The sequence below is a fragment of the Lepidochelys kempii genome, chromosome 2, assembly GCF_965140285.1.
Source record: "Lepidochelys kempii isolate rLepKem1 chromosome 2, rLepKem1.hap1, whole genome shotgun sequence".
Lineage (NCBI taxonomy): Eukaryota > Metazoa > Chordata > Testudines > Cheloniidae > Lepidochelys > Lepidochelys kempii.
In genome coordinates, this window is record NC_136381.1 from 232,973,927 (window position 1) to 232,992,218 (window position 18,292).

Here is an 18,292-nt window from a genome sequence, read left to right on the forward strand (position 1 = left end):
AAGAATAGGAATGTTTTTACCCCCAGCAGTGACTGATATTAACCCATCTGAATTACGCTAAAATTAGCAAACACTATTTCATAATGAGCAATTTTATTCCTTGATTTTTGCACCATAATAATATCATAGAAACAAGAGATGGAAAAGACCTGACTGGTGGTCCAGTCCATCTCCTTGATATGCTTTCATTACATACTTGTTACCATTTAAAAAAAAACAGCACTACTCTTTCCATCATGCATTAACTCAAGCTCCTGAGCGTCTTCACGCAATGATGCTGACCGATATATCTAACCATGCAAACATCCCTGTGATATTAGGACAGAGTTCTTAAGGATCTTTTAAAAAGTAATTTAATTCATTAGGAATTTTGCTGACATGCACAGTTTTATATAAAAGATATACTCCCTCCTCTGACTTTTCTTGTTAAGCACCAGTTGGTTGTATAAAGATAGAAATTATGGGCAATTAAGCTGTTCCTATGCAGCCTGCTTTCCAAAAAGGGACAGAAGAGTAGAAAAAATATTACATACCAATCCTTGGAACAAAACTGATATGAGTAAGTGTTATAAAGGCAGTATCCCCGATTATGCATTATTTTATTTTTTAAAAAGACTATTAATCAGTGATGTTTTTAATATGTATATACACACATACACACACACACACACTCAACACAATTAATTTCAAGACTCAAGTCACACACAATCCAGGAACATGCACAGGCACAAAGTGGTGTGTGTCACCTAATCCAGTCAAACTGTGGGATGCTCAAACAGTGAGGAACAGCCTGAATTTTTTTTTTTAAAAGCCAGACAATCAACTGTTAGAAAGCCATTTATTAGTATTTTGACAATATTCATTACATTCATATGCAGTTAGCAACCCCTCTCTCCCTTGAATGGCATAAGAGAAAACAGTTTCCATACTTTAGTACAGTGTTTAATTAGTTACCTAGATTAATGACGGGTAAACGCCAATGTACAGTCAAGTGTCATTCCTTAGTATAGTCTAGTTATTTGAAGAATGTACCCTACCATTGAGATGATGTTTTGTGTTTTTCTGACATGCCTTAGCTCAGGTGTGTCAAGAATCACACTAGGTCTACCTTTCATCTGCTTCTGATCACTGCTGTACTTGACCTGCAAAACAGCAACGACAGTACACATGAAGCATTCATTTACATTGAAAGACACAGCAAATATGAATCCTCACAATAATGGCATTTCCAAATCATTTTATACTTTTTCCATTCCCTCCTCTTTCACAGCTGTTGTTTGTTTGTTTTTTAAATCTAGCCTGCAGATAGAGCAGGGGACTTGAAATGGCAAATGGACACATTCATTCCATTGGCCACTCATTCAAAAATCCAGTAGTGCCTGAAAGTCAAACTTCTTGACTGTTCAGTGAAATATGTGAAATAGGTCATGACTAACTTCTTACTAGACAAAGTGAACATTACAAAAAATACCATCATAACTGGCTCTCTTAAAAGTATTAGCGTTTGTGCTCAGAACTGAATATGGAGACTGAACTACCAGATCTTCCCGAGATAATTCCTATATCTTTCCTCCAGCAGGGATAGAGCATGGTGTAAGAACCAGAGAATTGATCCCCTTATATTCAGGAGATCCTCTCGGGGCTGCATATGCCAGTTCTATGCCCAGACTTTGCCAGAAGTGCAGGTGCAAAATGGCTGCAACACATCTGAGGATCATCTTGGTACATTTAGAGAATGAGCATTTATGCCCTATGTGTTGCGTGTGCATCAGTCGCCATTACTATCTACAATGTTACCTTGTGCCTAATTAATATTGCTGTGGTATTCTATATACATAGCATACTGAATGCCAGGGATACCACAGTAACATTAATTACTTGCAAATAGCAATTGTCAAGTTTTTAATACAGCAAATGTAACTGTTTCTAGTTGGAAAGAGGGAGTCAATTAGCATAGACTTCTGTGTCATTCCAGTAGACTGGAGTACTTTCACTAATGGACACACTCATCTTAGTCTTCATTTCTGAACCATAACATGCAGATTGCACGCAAATATATATCATGTTAGATATATCCATGCACTTACACTCAAAGGTATCTCCTCTCAAAGCATGTGTACAAATCTATTATAATATGCTTTTATACTGAGAGGATAATAAAATATAAGCCCAACTATTCAGCAGATGAATGAATTTAGTATTTTATGTCTGTTTAATAATCCTTGAGCAATCCACAGTATAAACTACAGCATAGTCTCTAAAGATTTATTACGCCATGGTTGTTTTAAATAAATGTGCTTTAACAGTATACAATAAAAATTTGAAGTGTAACTGTCTTTCTTGATACCAACATATTTATCTTGCATCATATAATTACTGCCAGTGCATTTCATTACATCTCTGAGCCACTGCTCATTAGTATGGCCGAGCATTTAACAAGGCAATTTTGGGGAAGTCTTTGTAAAAAAGATCTTAGTTTGCAGGAATAATGATAAAAATAATTAAAACTCACGAGTACATTTTTGTGATAAAGAAATTAAATATCTCAGAACCAGGTATCTAAATTACATTTGTTCTTACATTTTAAGGGCATCTTGTGGACACTTGGATCAACAGTTATTGTTCCTTTGCCTCTTACGTAGTCTCTCTGACAGACCCAACCTCCTTTACTCTTTCTCCGATAAACACTATCTAAGTTTTAGGATGTTCTTTACTATCACCTCTTGTCCAATACCTGCTCTAGATGAAATCCTGACATCCGTGAAGTTAATTAGAGTTCTGCCACTGATGTCTTTGGGGCCAGGATTTCACCCCTTGTGTTCTGGTGCTTGTTGCCTTGTTCCCTGCATGTTGCCTGACTGGTTGTTTCTGTCTCTATGCCACTTTGGCTAATTCCCTGCTCTCTAATAGCCTCATCTAAAGTTTATTCAAATGTTTACTCATTCATCTGTTCTCTCAAACACTTAGAAAACTTCATAATGATAAAAAAGTTAATGGCCAGTTAAAAACAGAAACAAAAAAACTTGAACATAATGAATCATGAAATTCAAGACAAATATACAGCCTTACTCATTGATATTAAGGCAATAGGATCCCTTTTGGACCAGTCATCTCTGATATGGACAAAGCACAACACAATGCAACATGGAACAGAAACCCATGTTCAAGTTTCCATGGTTTGAATCACAAAAAGCTGAACTTGCACTGAGTTTAGAATTCTCATTCTTTTTTTCCTTTACCCTTGGGGAACGGATAGCTCAGTGGTCTGAGCACTGGCCTGCTAAACCCAGGATTGTGAGTTCAATCCTTGTGGGGGCCATTTAGGGATCTAAGACAAAAATTGGGGACTGGTCCTGCTTTGAGCAGGGGGTTGGACTAGATGACCTCCTGAGGTCCCTTCTAACCCTGAGATTCTATGACTAAGTTTACTTCTGAAGCTTGGTAACAAGAGACTAAGATTACTCAAACAGAATTCAGATTGACATAGGACAACTTTCTCCTTGTATAGCACTGCCCCAGATATCCACTTACGTTTTGTGTAATAGTAATTATGGGAAGCATGGGTAATTTTGTTGCCCCTGGTGGTACGTGCAGTATATATTTTCAAAGATTAAGAATTCACCTTCAAACGAATGATGCAATGGGATGCATTTATCACATCAAATTTAAATTGAAAAGCATACCATTGTTATGAAAATAAACAGCAAAAAGATTCAAACAACTTGCCGAGCTGATATTGTCTTGATTCTTCTTGACTCTCTCCATCTCAGGAGTGACACTCACAGAAGTAGCTTTGGCAGGCTGCCCTTTATAGTGAACCTATTATTTCACATAATAAAAATGGTATATACAATTTCAATAAAATGATGTTACATTACATTAAAACATGATTTAAAAGATCATCCGGGAAACAAATCAAAGGATAAACTGCATTTGAAATTTATTAAGGCTTATAAAACTTGATTCTTGAAAAATAACCTTGAATTCTTCCTATAGATTTTTATTATTTATGTACTTGTGTGTACATACACACAGAAACACTCTGTACACCAATTAATAACTTGGCATTTACCATACTAAAGTTTACCGTATTTATGGTACTCCCTCCACTTAGAATGGGGCATACCACAAATACTGCAGAACATTCAATTAGAGCAAGTGGTAATTGTCAAGATTTTAATGGCACCCACTGTATAAAAAAAACCCAAACCAACGAACCCATAGATCACATAAAGGATACATCCATGTTCCAAATTGTATTCACTATTTCCATTGCTGATTATCCAGGGGTTATGGAGTACACAGGGGAGTATGACAGAGAGCACAAGGGAACAGAGAATTTAAATCAATTGTCAAAATCACACGTCTATTTAAATGCATGTTGCATTTTTTTAATTAAAGTAAGTACACATCTAAAGGTAATGCATTAAACTCATGCATGTTCAGTGTTGTACCAATGTGCAAAAGGGGCAAACAGGGTGACCTGAGAAACTATAGGCTAGTTAGCCTAATATCAACCCTGGGCAAAATCATGGTGAAGATGATGTGCAACACAATCAGTAAAGAATTAAAACTTGGTAGAATAATTAATGCCAATCAGCATGGATTTATAGAAAACAGGTTTGCCAAACAAACTTATTATTTTTTGATGAGATCACAGATTTGGTTGATAAAGGTAACTGTTTTGATATAATATACTTATACTTCTGTAAGGTATGTGATTTAGTCCTAGATGACATTCTGATAAAAAATATTAGCACTATACAAAATCAATGTAGCCTATATTAAATGAATTAAAAACTGATTAACAGAGAAATCGCAAAAAATAATTGTAAATGGGGATTCATCATCCAATGGGGATGTTTCTACTGTGGTCCTTAGGGAACCTGTTCTTGGCCCAAAGCTGTTCAATACTTTTATTACCAAAGATCTGGAAGAAAATATAAAATCATTACTGATTAAATCTGCATATTACACACAAAATGGTGGAATGGTGAACAATGATGTGGACAAGTCAGTTGTACAGACTGACCTGGATCATTTGGTAAGATCTAATTTGAATAATGTTCATTTTAACACAACCAAATACATGGTCATACATCTAGGAACAAAGAGTGTTCCAGATGGGGGAGCTGTAAATTGGAAAGCAGGTATTCTAAAAATGACATAGGGGTCATGATAGATAACCAGCTGAACATGAGCACCTAGAGCAATGCCATAATGAAATGGCATTGATCCTTAGATATATAAGTAGGGGGAAATCAAGTTGGATTAGGAAGGCAGTTTACTTCTGTATACAGCATTAGTAAAACCATTACTGGAATACTATATCTGGTGATCACACTTCAAAAAGGATGTTGAAAACCTGAAAAGGGTTCAGAAAAGTGCTACAAGAATGATTAGAGGTCTGGAAATCAAAAAATAATAGCAAGAGACTAAAGAAGATAAATCTATTTAGTTTATCCAAGAAAAGGTTAGAAGTGACTTGATCATAGCCTGCAAGTACCTACACACAGGGAAGATATTTCTGATAACAGACAGCTCTTTAATCTAGTAGAAAAAAGTATAAGAAGATCTAAAGCTAGATGAAGATGAAGCTAGATACATTCAGACTAGAAATAAGGCACAGATTTTTAACAGAGAGAGCTACTAACCATATATATAACAACAATTTATATATGGATGTGGTGGATTTTCTGTCACTTGAAATCTTTAACTGAAGACTGGTTGCCTGACTAAAAGATATGCCCTAGATCAAAGAGAAGTTATGGGCTTGATGCAGAAATACCTGTGTGAGGTTCTTTGTCTTGTGTTATGCAGGAGGTCAGACCAGAGGATCAAAACAGTCCCTTCTGGTCTTAAAATCTATGAATCTATGAAATCAGCTAACTTCTAGAAGGTGAGGATGGATACTTTGGCTAAAGGTATAAATGGAGGGAAATTGGAGCCAAACACACTCACATTTCCTCATTGCCTTTGCTGCAGTCACCTTTGATTTAGTTGGCTCTAACCCTCAAAATCTCTGGGTGGGAATCCCACTGCATGAGCAGCTCCATTACGTCACACTCCCTTTGGGAGTCCAGCTGAGCAGGGTGGCCAGCTTGTTTTTGAAGGCAGATCAGAAAGGATGAAAACAGTGCTTCAGGAATGTGAGGATGGTGAAGTATGCTAACTAAATGCCCTGCTTTACGCATCTTTCTGCCCAGCAGTAGAATTTTGAGGTGGTCTTTTTTGTCATTGGATACCAGTTTGGGGCAGCTTTTTGAGGGGAAGGAAGGGGGACAAAGGAGGGATTAATTGGAGTCCACACTTAATTGTTTTATAGAAATCTACAGATCAGATGATTATGTGAGGGAAAAAATTAAATTAAATTAAAAATTAAAGCAACTTCCCAAGCTGACAATTTCTTGATTCTTCTTGACTCTTTCCATCTCAGGGGTGACAGTCACCGGTGTAGCTTTGCAACGCTGCTCTTTGTACTGAACCTGGTAAACAGGGTATTAGAAATTATACAGAGAGCTCCAAGTAACAAAAGTATTGTGCTCTGTTAATAGAAATTAAAGAATAATGTAAAGCAATTTACTAGAAAATATCATTAATCAATGAACATACACTTCTATTCAAATGGTACTTAATCCTGATCCTTTTGCAAATTCTCAAATTCACATATCAAGTGTATAATGTTATTTTGATATGAGTAGGTAATTCCCATTAACGTTAATCAAAGCTCAACACTGAGAGAAGATTATATAGTTAAATCGTTAAATAGTCTTTTTGACAAAGTAGAATTAATGCAAACATCATGGATTTATTCACTTAGAACCAAGACATTCAATAAAACAGAGAAAATACAGTATAATGACAGTAATGAATAAGGGTCGCACATTGCTAATATTCTTCTGGTTTTCCTTAACTCTCCTTATTTCTGGGGGATCCGAAATTGCTGTGGCATGCTTCATTTCTTCTTTGTATTTTATCTGAACAATGGATATTTAAAAAATAGTTACTAACTTAAAGGAGACCTAGAAAAGCCCAACAAACATTTTGTAATCCTTCTCCTATGGGTAATGCACAATTAGACCTTACATAGCCATATTACAGATTGGAACTACAAAATTTTAAAGAATAATCATATTTATTATTTTTCTAAACAGTAATCATTCGGATTCCTGGTCCACATGGGTGGGATCAGATCTTACGGAACCCAGCACAGGGCTCATGTGGCAGCCCTGGGCTGTTTGGCCAAGTCCAGTGTGAAAGATGAACCCCATGGCATTGGCTAATTTAAAGGCTGCTTTCCATGGGGTGCGCCATCTTGAGGGTGGTGGAAGTGATAGAATCCCCTACAATAACCAGCGTATCCCGCCCTAGTCTGTCTTAGCTGGTTAGGATAGCACCCAATGGCCTGCATCAGAATCTTAACCACACAAATCAAAGTTAGATGAGATGTGATGAAGAAAAAAAGTCGTCACAGGAAAATATAAATTTTCCAAAAATAAATGAAAATTGCCTACCTGCTCTTACGTTTCTATGTAATGTAGTATTTGGTGTTGCATACTATATCAGTATAACAGGGTGATGGGCTGGATGCTTGGGGACAGCCAACCCAAATTACTGAAGGAATTGCTCCAGCCCACCTTTGCAGCATTAACGGCTGGGTGGGGCCTGATGGAAGACGGCAGATACCCCCTATTAAGGGCAGCAGGAAGCTGCAGTGAAGGGGAGAAAGGCTCCTGCAGAGATGACCATGACAGCAGGGAAATTGAAAAGTCAGATCCAGGAGGCTGAACTCCAGCCAGGAAAAGCCTGGGAGTGACTGCTGAATTTGGAACAAGCTTCAGGAATAAGAGACAGAAACCGTGAAGTGGGGCTTTGAGGGCCAGCATGTACCCTGAGGGTTGAATAAATTGGACCCCCCAGAAGAGAAGTGTTTTAAATGATTTTGGGTTGTATTTTTGAGTTACTGAGGAACTGTGACCAAGGAACCTCTTTATGCCAACTAGCAGAGGGCACAGCGGGACATAGAGTTTTACAGGGATGCCCTGGGTCAAGTGTATGCGCAATAATTCACCCTATGGTGTCAGGTAAGGTCTTTCCCAACAGCCAATAGCTCACTGGTTATTGTAACCCTTGTAAAATGTAGGTACAGATAACATTTAAGAACTTATGTATCTATACTGAAAATTATGTTCTTAAAGCCTTGAAGTTTAAGGGAGGTGACATACCTCGAACAGGTTCTGTTTAGGCGGGGTATATTAGATGCTTATCTCTCTGACTGGTCATTGTGTATTGTGTGTCTCATGATGTAAGTCTATTTGCATACTGAGCCACCAGCTAATCAAGACTGCAAAATCAACAGGAGATTGCAAAATCTATAGGAAGTAACACACAGCTGGAGAATGTCCAGTTTATTAATACAGATGAAAGGACTGTTTTGATATACCAGGGCTGCAAAGAGATATACAGTGCACTTTACCTAGGGGACAAGCTGGCAGTGTGTTTTGTCTCAGGAAAGAAGGATCATGGCCAGGCCTGGCTGAAAAACACTGGAAGGACTTTGGGGTGAACTTTGCTCAATATCACATGAAAGTACCTAGTTATATAAGTCTAGGTTCTAGAATGCATGTTATGATTTGATTTTATATGTAACCATTTGTTTCCAATATTTCTACTTGCTATCGTTTGAATCTCTCCTCTTTGTTAAATAGCTTTTGTTTGTTTTCACTATACACAGATTCAAGTGCTATGTGTTAAGCAGAGCAGTGATCTGAGGTGAACCTAGCAAGCTGATGTTTACTGCTTCTTTGGGGGCAGCAGATCTGTGAATATTGTGAATGTCCAGTGGACATGGAGCTGGAGATTCCAGGCAGACGGTGGAGTGTGCCTACCACTACTTGCAGAGAGACAGCTGGGCCTGCCAGGCCTAAAGGGGAGTGCTTGTGTTGCCTGAGGCTGGTGGAGTTGGAGAGCTGACCCACAGCAGCCACAGACAAGGGTTCCTCATGCTAGGGGCAGGTGATAGCAAGGGTACCCCTGGGAGGTGTCACAGGAACCAAGAGGGGAAACAGAAGCTGAGTGCTGCAGAGTGATCTCTGGCCACGGGGGGAGGGCACAGTAAACAGCTGACCCTGTGATCAGTAAAGACTGAAATTCTAGAACAATAGATGTTAAAAAATACCCTATTTCCTATGAGAAGCAGATATAAAAAGTACCATACCTCCTGCTATGACTATTACTTGCAACAGTTTGCTTTTCATAAAGAAGTGTTCAGTTGCGAGAGATGTCATGTAATTGACCACATTTTTAAGAGTGAGCCCAGCGGTCAGTGTGCAAAAATGCACAGACACATGTAGGATACAAACAAATTTATTTGAGCATAAGCTGTAGCTCATGAAAGCTTATGCTCAAATAAATTGGTTAGTCTCTAAGGTGCCACAAGTACTCCTTTTCTTTTTGTGAATACAGACTAACATGGCTGCTACTCTGAAACATGTACGATACACTTGCCTTTTCTTATTTGGTGATAGCTGACCTCAAATCTTTCTCCAAATTACCACATTTTTAAACTTCTAACTGAAGAGTACATCCTGTTTCTAAGAAGCTGCTATTTTGATAGCTGACTTTCAAATGGTGGTTGGCATGCCTAAGATTCTCAAGCAGCCATAGCTAAACAATCTCATTTAAAGGACCAATCTCATCAGCTCCACATGTACAACTTGTCTTCAACAGGCCATAAATGCTCAGTTTTCTCCCAAAGCCTCTTCTGGCTTAGTATACCAAACAACCAGCTAAAGGGTATGAGCTTTGCAACAACTTTTAAGGAGAGAAATGTTTTGTTAATAAGACATTTTTCTAAGTTGCAGGTTGTAGCTGGAATTTATTCTAAGTCAGCAATAGCGAATATGGTTAAGGTGTTTGGGTTTTTTTGAAAGATGAAATCCTGTCATCATATATTTAATTTTAAAAAGATCTATTTCCCATTAGTGATGACACATCCAAATTAAACATTACTTTTGGAGTCGTGTAGCCCCGATAGTATGTTAATGTAGAGCCTTAAATCTGGGAAATCTGATGGAGTAGCATTTGAATAAGGTGAAAGATAGGAAAAGGTAATATTTATAATAAACAAAATGAAAAAAAAATTGACCACTCTTTGCTCTGGGGAAGGACAGATAATGTTGCTAACACTTACTGAACTAATATTCTGCTGATTTTTCTTTACTCGTTCAATCTCAGGAGTCTCGTTGACTGCTGTGCCAGAGCCTACTCCCTTCTTATAAAACACCTTCATATACAAAAAGAAAAAAATAATTATGAGCCACTTATGAATGCAAGCACCAGTTCTCATAAAAAAGACTGAGGCAATTTTCCAAGTTCTAACCTTGTTTGACTATAACTCAGGAAAAGCAAATATTTTAATTTTTCAAAGATCAGCTCAATTATCACTAACATTAATAAAGGTCAGCTATCTTTCTTTACCTTTTAACTTCCACAGATAAGGCAGGTAATCTATCATCATCCTTTTGATCTCAATTTCTTACAGGTTTTGTATTGATCATTTTAATTTAAATAATAATAATAATAAGAGATTTTAGACCAGAATCTGCACATGCTTACACATGTAACATTAAGTTCAAGTAATCTCAATGGAAATCAATGGAAAGACTCACAAAAATAAGCATCTGCAAGATCATGGCTTTATGTTGCCTCTTTCAACTAAAACTTGGATCTAGCAAAAAGTAAAATCCCATCTCTTGTCCAATGTAACATAAAACCATTGAACTAATATTTTTAAGTCGAATGTATTTTGTAACAGGGTTTCTTCTAGTTTTAGACCACAACCATATGACAAAACTTATACTTACAATGGTGCCACTCCAGGTTTCTGCTCCTTTTTATACACAGTTTGTAATAAAGCTATCTTCAGGGGTTGATAAAAAAAAATCTTAGGTTAAAAATAATTGTCTTGGTGAGGGTAGCACTGATGATTTAGTAATTCAAAATATTAGTGTTAAGTCTAGCAAAGACAGGTGTTCTTTCTAAAAGAAATAGGGGTATGGTCTTTGCCATTGCAAAACTATGCATATGGTTGAAGGACAATTAATTGAATACTCCCATTTTATGCCAGGACACAAGAGAGCTCATTTCACACTGAACATATGTGAAAAATCACTTCTAAAAGCAGAACTGCTGCTACTCACTGAACTGATGTTTTTCTGAGTATTCTTAATCCTCTCAATTTCTGGAGTATCTGGTACGGTACAGTAGTTACAGAGCATCTTCCCTGCTTCATCTTTGTACATTTTCTGAAAAACACCATTTTACCATGTGCATATCATCTCTGCTTATGGCTAGAACATCCAAAATGTGTATTCACTCTGATAACGTAAAAGCGCGTTAAAAGGATTGTAAACAATTTAATCCCAATTAACAGCTCCTTTACCCTGCCAGAGTGGTGTAAAGGAGCCTTAGGCCTAGTCTACTCTAGGAAATTAGGTTGATATAACTAGGTCGCTTAGGGGGTGTGAAAAATCCACACCTCTAAGCAATGCAGTTAAACCAACCTAACCCCCAGTGTAGACAGCTCTAGGTGGATAGGAGAATTTTCCTGTTGACCTAGCTTCCACCTCTTGGAGGGTGGAGTACCTACGCTGATGGGAGAACCCCTCCCACGGGCATAGCTAATGTCTTCACTGAAACACAACAGCAGTGCAGCTGCAGTGTTTTAAGTGTAAACAAGCACTTAGTGTAAATGAAAATCAGGCCCTAAAACTTTAGTTCCACTTGTGGCTTCCACATGTAAATATATTTAATATTAGTATGGATTCCTCTAATTAATAAGAGGTAATGCAGCATGCACTGCATAATGTGTGCCTAGGGCACACTCTTATGAGACATGAAAACACTTAATTAACCTTCATTCTATACTCACCTGGCTTGCAATTTCAGAAGCTCTTTTGGCCCGTTGTATCTCAGGAGTATCTGTGCCCACTTGCATCCCCTTCCCTTTAATTTCAGTCTCCAGATCTTTCTTGTATTCTTTCTGCAAAAGCCCATAACTTCAATAATTCTGAGATCTACAATACTCCTAACCTTTAGTGTAGGTTCTGTAGCTCCTGTAATCTGTGTGCTATCTTCAGAGCTATTCTTGTAACACTCATTGGATTCCAAACAATAGGCTGTAAGTGAGCAATCTAATTGTTGGTTTTTTGCAAGCTATGCTTAGTTCAGTCAACTTTCAACATGACTTATATATGTGTGTGTGTGTGTGTGTGAGAAACCCTTTTGGGGTTTAGAGAACATGGCCCCTTTACATTTTTTCCCGGGGCGGGGGGGAAGTGCTGATTGTTCCAGAAGGAGGAAGTGCTGTTCTGGGAGAGGGAGCAACAGAGAGAAAGAGAGAGAAGGGAGAATGACATGTGTGTGTCTGGAGCTCCAGACAGAAGGGCTGCAGAAAGCTGGCCCTCACGAGAGAAGGAGCCAAGAACCTGCCTGCCTGAAGCCTGGGAGGGTCAGAGCAGCCAACTGGGGACACCCCAGGAAAGGAGCCAGGAGGAGCACTGTGCCAGGGAGGAATCACCCGAGAAGGACAAATTGGAGCCAGACCGAGTATCACTACTGCCCAGAGCTGCATGGGACTGTGAATACTGGAGCTTGTGACTTTGCATTGGGAATAAGGAGGGAGGCTGTTAGCTAGTTAAGAGGGGAGGTTGATGCCCTGAGTGGCTTTGCAGAGAGTGGCAGATGAGGGCACCAGAGGGGTTTGTTGAGGAAAGTTCACTGGTGCGGACGATGACTGGGAGCACCCAAGACTCACCAATGGACTGGAACTTTGTCCAGGACTCCTGAACTCTGTGTGCAGACACATTGCTGGGTGTCTGCCCTTTCAAACTGTGCTACCGCTGGGCCTGTGGGGCCTTGAGTTGATTGCAACCTTGTTTTACTGCTCACCCTATATTTCCCCCGTTGTTTTTCTCCTCTCATCCCTCTGTAAATAAATATTTCCCTTTCCTATATTCGTTGTACTTTTCAAATGAGGGTGTGTTCACTCTGGGAGGTTTGGAACAGGTGCCCCTGGGGTGGAAGGGACTTTCCCAACTGCATTCCTGTGCATGCCTTCTCTTGGCCAGAGCTGCCTGCAGAGCAGAGTCCATCTTGCCCACAAGGGCGCTAAAGTTACATATATTTAGAAGTCTTATTGTATTTTACTTTAAATATAAGGTATATGTTTCATTCTGTACCCACCTGGCTTGCAATTTTAGAAGCTTTCTTGGCTCTTTGTATCTCAGGGGTATCCGTGCCCACTCGCATCCCCTTCCCTTTAATTTCCGTTTCTAGGTCTTTCTTGTATTCTTTCTGTGAAGAATAAGATTGGCAATACTCAGATGTACAACAGCTAAAGCTTTATATGGATCCTGCTTTCATCTGTGTGGCTTCGTTGAATAGAATCCTTATAACACCAAATGGCTTTTATATTAACAGCATTCGCTCTGTGGGGTCTACCTACAGTATATCTATACTCTACTTGTTGCCAGCTTAAAACATCCTTTTAAGAATACAGTTATCTAAAATTGCATGCAGTCTTTTATCTCAGTCTCTCTCTTCTATTTTCATAGTCCTGATTGGAGGCCTGTGTAGATATGAATCACTTCCTCTGACTGTGCAAGATCAAGGCTGCTGGGCCTTAAGCATTTTCCCTATCTCTGCATCCATTTATCATCTAGTCCTAGCCAAACAAGCAGCGCTCTATTTTAGGGCCCAGAAACTAGTCAAGGTAGCAGGTGCAGCTCCTGATCATGGTGCTGATGATGCTAGTAACTAATGCAACTCTCACGTTTTCCCAAAAGTTGGAATGTGTCACTCCGAACTCTAATCAGTTCATGACCATAAATTTTGTGAAACCTAACACATTTGATTCATTACTGTGCTGATCTGTCACAAAGCAGAATTCTTAATAAAGGTAGCTTATTATATTCTGTTGAATTAAAAGCTTTCACCAAATACTATACTAACCTGGCTTGCAATTTCAGAAGCTTTCGTGGCCCGTTGTATCTCAGGGGTATCTGTGCCCACTTGCATGCCCCTCCCTTTAATTTCAGTCTCCAGGTCTTTCTTGTATTCTTTCTGTGAAGATACAGTTTCAGACAATCAGGTGTATTATAACCACATAGTTATGGGCCAGATTTTCAAACTAGATCTCCATTTTTGTAGACACAACCTTAAGCTTGAAATGTACTGCCAGGAAACCAAACTGTAGGAGCAAAATTTTGGGAGCTATTTCACCACAAGTTAAAAACTGCAGCCATAAAAATATGGTCTGAAAATCAAGACATATAAATAGCAGTGACTATCTTCCAAAGAATTTTTACAAACTCTGTGGAATCTAATGTACCAAGCTGTGTGTGGTGTCTTCCCAACAGAAGTATAATCTGCCTTTAAGAAAATAATTTATATATGAAAGGTCTGTGGTAGAAATTTAATGAGGTACAGAGGTGTTTCCAGTGAGCTCTTGTAGCAAGAAAGTTGTAATTTACTAATTTGATATAAGGTGTTTGCTGAAACACACCCATTAGACAAATGGCAATACTTACATACATGATCTTTGGTTTTTCAATTCTATAAATTATAAATATCTGGTAATCATAAATGGCAATGACTATTTCATCTTCATCACACCCAAAGAATACACATCCCTCATTCATAAGCAAATGCAATTAAAATATTGAGACACTGCATATAATGGTTTCAGTTCTACTGTTTGATAAAAGCAGCAAATAAGTTATGCTCTTAGCTATTCCTATTTACATTATTGCCATACTGAGCACTCCTTTCTATTTTGGTGTCCTTTTACCTACTGAAAACATAGTCAGCTCAAAAATAAATACATTTTCTTTCTTTTCTTGCCCAAGTTTTATGGCTCAATTAATTAAAAAGTGTTCATCTCTTATATTGTAGGGCACCAAGAGCCTAGGCTAAAAGGCTTTCACTTCTCGATCTCTTTTTCCTTGGAAGAAATTGATCAGCCTAGTGGTAACATACCCCATTTCCCACCCCATGCTTTTTTTCAGAAAGGACAAGATAACCTGTAAAAAGTGTTAAGGTTGCTTTTCCTCTCCTGTTGAAGATGGACTGGGAGAGGTTTCTTCTTGGATTCCCCTTTGTAAAAGACTGAGAGAAGGACAGTACTGGGTGTTATGTGTATCCTCATTAACTTGAAGCAAGCAGGGCAGGCCCTATGCACCTACACTCACTCTGGTCACAACAGATGTTCCATTTCCCAGGAGGCCATCGACAGAAGCAGGGCTTCAAGTGGATTTAAATGTACATGATCTGGTGGTAAGCCCAGAATTTGGTGTTAGGGAACTGCCATGTGCACTTGGGCCAGCACTGTAAGCATGAAGGCCCAGATCCTGAAATGTGCTCTGTGCAGGCAGACCCCTTCACGATCCATGAGCATAGAATAAATTGCAGGTTCAAGGTCCAAGCAACAATGGTCCTTCAGCAACAGCTTTGCATTTGGGAAGAAGCTTTCACAAATATATATTTAATCATTTATATAAATGTAAATTGCAAGATGTTTGCCAATATGCACCAATATCCATTTCCAAAAAATGGAATGTTTAATATACAAGATTTTTTTTAAATCTTCAGCAAGTGTTTCTTTAAAAGCCCATTAAACCATATTCATCTTTCTTTTCAATAGAGCAGAGACTAGTTAGTTTTCACTAACTGAAGCAACCAATAAACTGAGAAAAACCCCAATATTTTAAAATGCTTTATCCACTAACCTCACTAACAATTTCAGATGCTCTTTTTGCTCTCTGAATGTCAGGGATATCTGGAGTCAGTGTCATTCCTTTCCCCTTTATTTCATTTTCCAGATCTTTTCTATATTCTTTCTGCAAAATATAGGTTCCACCAGTTTAAATATATACAGTATTTCCATTTAAATTATGCAAAAACTTAGAATATTTTCCCAAGCGTGCACTGTAAAGATTGAACTTTTCTCTACAGTAACAACCTTCACTAGCAAAACATACCTCATTCAGTATCTGGGCTGCATTTTTCACTCTAATCAAATCCGGAGTATCTTCAAACACTGTCAGTCCTTTTCCTTTCATCCCTTCTTCCAAATCTTTTCTATACTCTTTCTAAGGATTTTAAAAAAAAATCTCCACTTTAATTGTGTGTGCAAGATCTTAAAAAGATATGCCTCTTAATAAGTACTTGAAGCTTTTCTTTGAAATTTTCTATGAAATATGAATTAGCTGAAGTACATTTATCCTAGTTAAAACATAACTGGAAATTATCAAATCAAAAGGTATGTTGTGAAAGTGAAAAAGGTTTTAAATTTAGCCTTGTCTTTTGCTGTGTGCTCTTGAAAAACATTCCACCCCTATACAGTACTACCTCATCTGTATAAGGGCCTTGGATTGTAGATCTTCATATGTATTAATTGCAATGACCCTTGCTTTGTGGGCTTTCCTGTGGACGGCAGCTTTGATAGATTGGTGGCTAGCAAGCTACATTTTCAGCTCCATTCTACTAATGGCATCACAATTAGGATAGATGCCCTAAATAACTATAGTAAGAGCTGGTAACCTGCCTATCTGATAAATTATGTTCCACAATACTCCCACCATCTGACTTCAATTTCCCTCAGACACTGCACTGAGATAGTATCTATCAGCATTTAGCAACTACTATCGCCATAGTATCCAGGTACTCTATGTAAAATTAAAAGCACAGCAAAGGCTGCTGTGGCCAGCTGGTTCTCCATCCTCTCCTGTATTCCCAGATGAAAGATGTGAACTGATGAGGGTGCAGCAAAGAGATGCTTTAATCCAAATTTAAGGTTTTTACTTACGCTCTCTGAACTCCCTTTTAAAAAGAGTGAGTGGGTTAAAAGACATACAGTACTGAGATTTTAGGCAAATATTTTTCAACTGGCTTCTTCCTTTATTTACTGAATTTCACAGAATTTAGCAAAATGCTTTCTCCTTTTATAAGCCCTGTATTTAAGGCAAATAAAAGAGGACACACCTATCATTAAAGAAGCTTCCCTTTAACATCAGTGAATTATCAGGATCATCTATGATAATCAGGAAGATCCTCCCATTAATATGGGGAATAATTAAATTCTCTCTCTCTCCCAAAGTAGTTGTTTCTACAGAAAGCGGGTCTCACTGTAATAATAGATGTAATCTCTGCTGAGTGCTCTCCACAAGGAGACACCAACAGAAGAGACTGCAACTGAGCAAACACATTGTTTTATTGCCTTTTTTAAGAAATGAAGTATTCCAGAATGAATGAAGAATTTACTGCCTATTTAAGACATGAAATAACTTTGATTTCTCTTACTTGCTTAAACCATGGTGTTTCCTTAAAGCATAATAAGAACCTTTACATAACAACTAAGCAATATATCCCTGAATTCACATCTTGACAAACAAATGTTAATAATTTGGCTTATCGGATTTTTTATTTTTTTTAATAGAATTTTGATAATGTGGGGATAACATTATCTGGAACTCAAACTTGTGCCTAAATGTTGCTTTAATGCTCATATTCTCCTTCTCTATGACAAACAAAGAATTATTTCTCTGGTGGCGAGGGGTGAGTTTAAAAGGTGAAAGATAGGAAATCATTTAATGCTCTCCATTAAGGAAAAATGCAAACTAACATTTCCTTGCGGAGTAGGCCGACATAATAAGCATGGTGTGTCGTAAGCGCACAAAATGGTGCTGCCAAAGGAAGCTGTATCTTGAACCGAGCTCAAGTAGCATTTGACCTGTTGGGAGGAAATCATTTTACCAGAGGATGAATTGTTTGTAAAGGAATATTATCTGACAACACCATATTATTTTAGACCAGGATTTCTTAAGAAAATTTGCAGGCAAATAAGACTGTCTCTTTTCCCATAGAAAATCTGGGATGCACTTATTCAGTTATTTTAAAAAAATCAAAGCAGGAACCCTTCAAAAGTAGAAGGGTGAACATGTTTTTAATTTTGGCATCTTCAATTCTGCTTAAATGGACAGGGTAGAAATGTTAATTCTTAATATGACAAATCTAAACACTTTTATGTTATAATCCAAATTTATGTAGATTATATTGGATAGATTTGACATTTTTTATTCCTAAATACACATGAAGTGAAATTAAAAATTCTGATAGACTGATGAATCTGGTCCAGAGGTGGGCAAACTACGGCCCGCGGGACCGTCCTGCCCAGCCCGAGCGCCTGGCCCGGGAAGCTAGCCCCGGCCCCTCCCCTACTGTTTTCCCTCCC

The 18,292-nt window shown here is 38.2% G+C and overlaps 1 protein-coding gene across 32 annotated transcripts in view; it reads right to left on the reverse strand.

Annotated features, from left to right (window-relative positions):
- Positions 1 to 18,292, reverse strand: part of NEBL (nebulette) — a 455,293-nt gene that overhangs the window by 83,356 nt on the left and 353,645 nt on the right. For 9 of the 32 annotated variants that reach the window (XM_078851807.1, XM_078851806.1, XM_078851805.1 and 6 more), the window contains 9 exons: positions 16,041 to 16,151; positions 15,789 to 15,899; positions 14,014 to 14,124; positions 13,246 to 13,356; positions 11,933 to 12,043; positions 11,202 to 11,306; positions 10,193 to 10,285; positions 3,727 to 3,819; positions 1 to 1,142 (listed from right to left, as the gene is read on the reverse strand). The exons of 13 other annotated variants lie outside the window; for them this stretch is intronic. In XM_078851807.1, the coding sequence (XP_078707933.1) occupies positions 1,002 to 1,142; positions 3,727 to 3,819; positions 10,193 to 10,285; positions 11,202 to 11,306; positions 11,933 to 12,043; positions 13,246 to 13,356; positions 14,014 to 14,124; positions 15,789 to 15,899; positions 16,041 to 16,151 (987 nt within the window). In that variant the 3' untranslated portion in view covers positions 1 to 1,001. Of the gene's footprint in view, positions 1,143 to 3,683; positions 6,486 to 6,553; positions 6,978 to 10,192; positions 10,286 to 11,201; positions 11,307 to 11,932; positions 12,044 to 13,245; positions 13,357 to 14,013; positions 14,125 to 15,788; positions 15,900 to 16,040; positions 16,152 to 18,292 lie in introns of those variants that run through there. 10 more of the 32 variants (XR_013635418.1, XM_078851808.1, XM_078851809.1 and 7 more) reach the window with 10 other exon arrangements.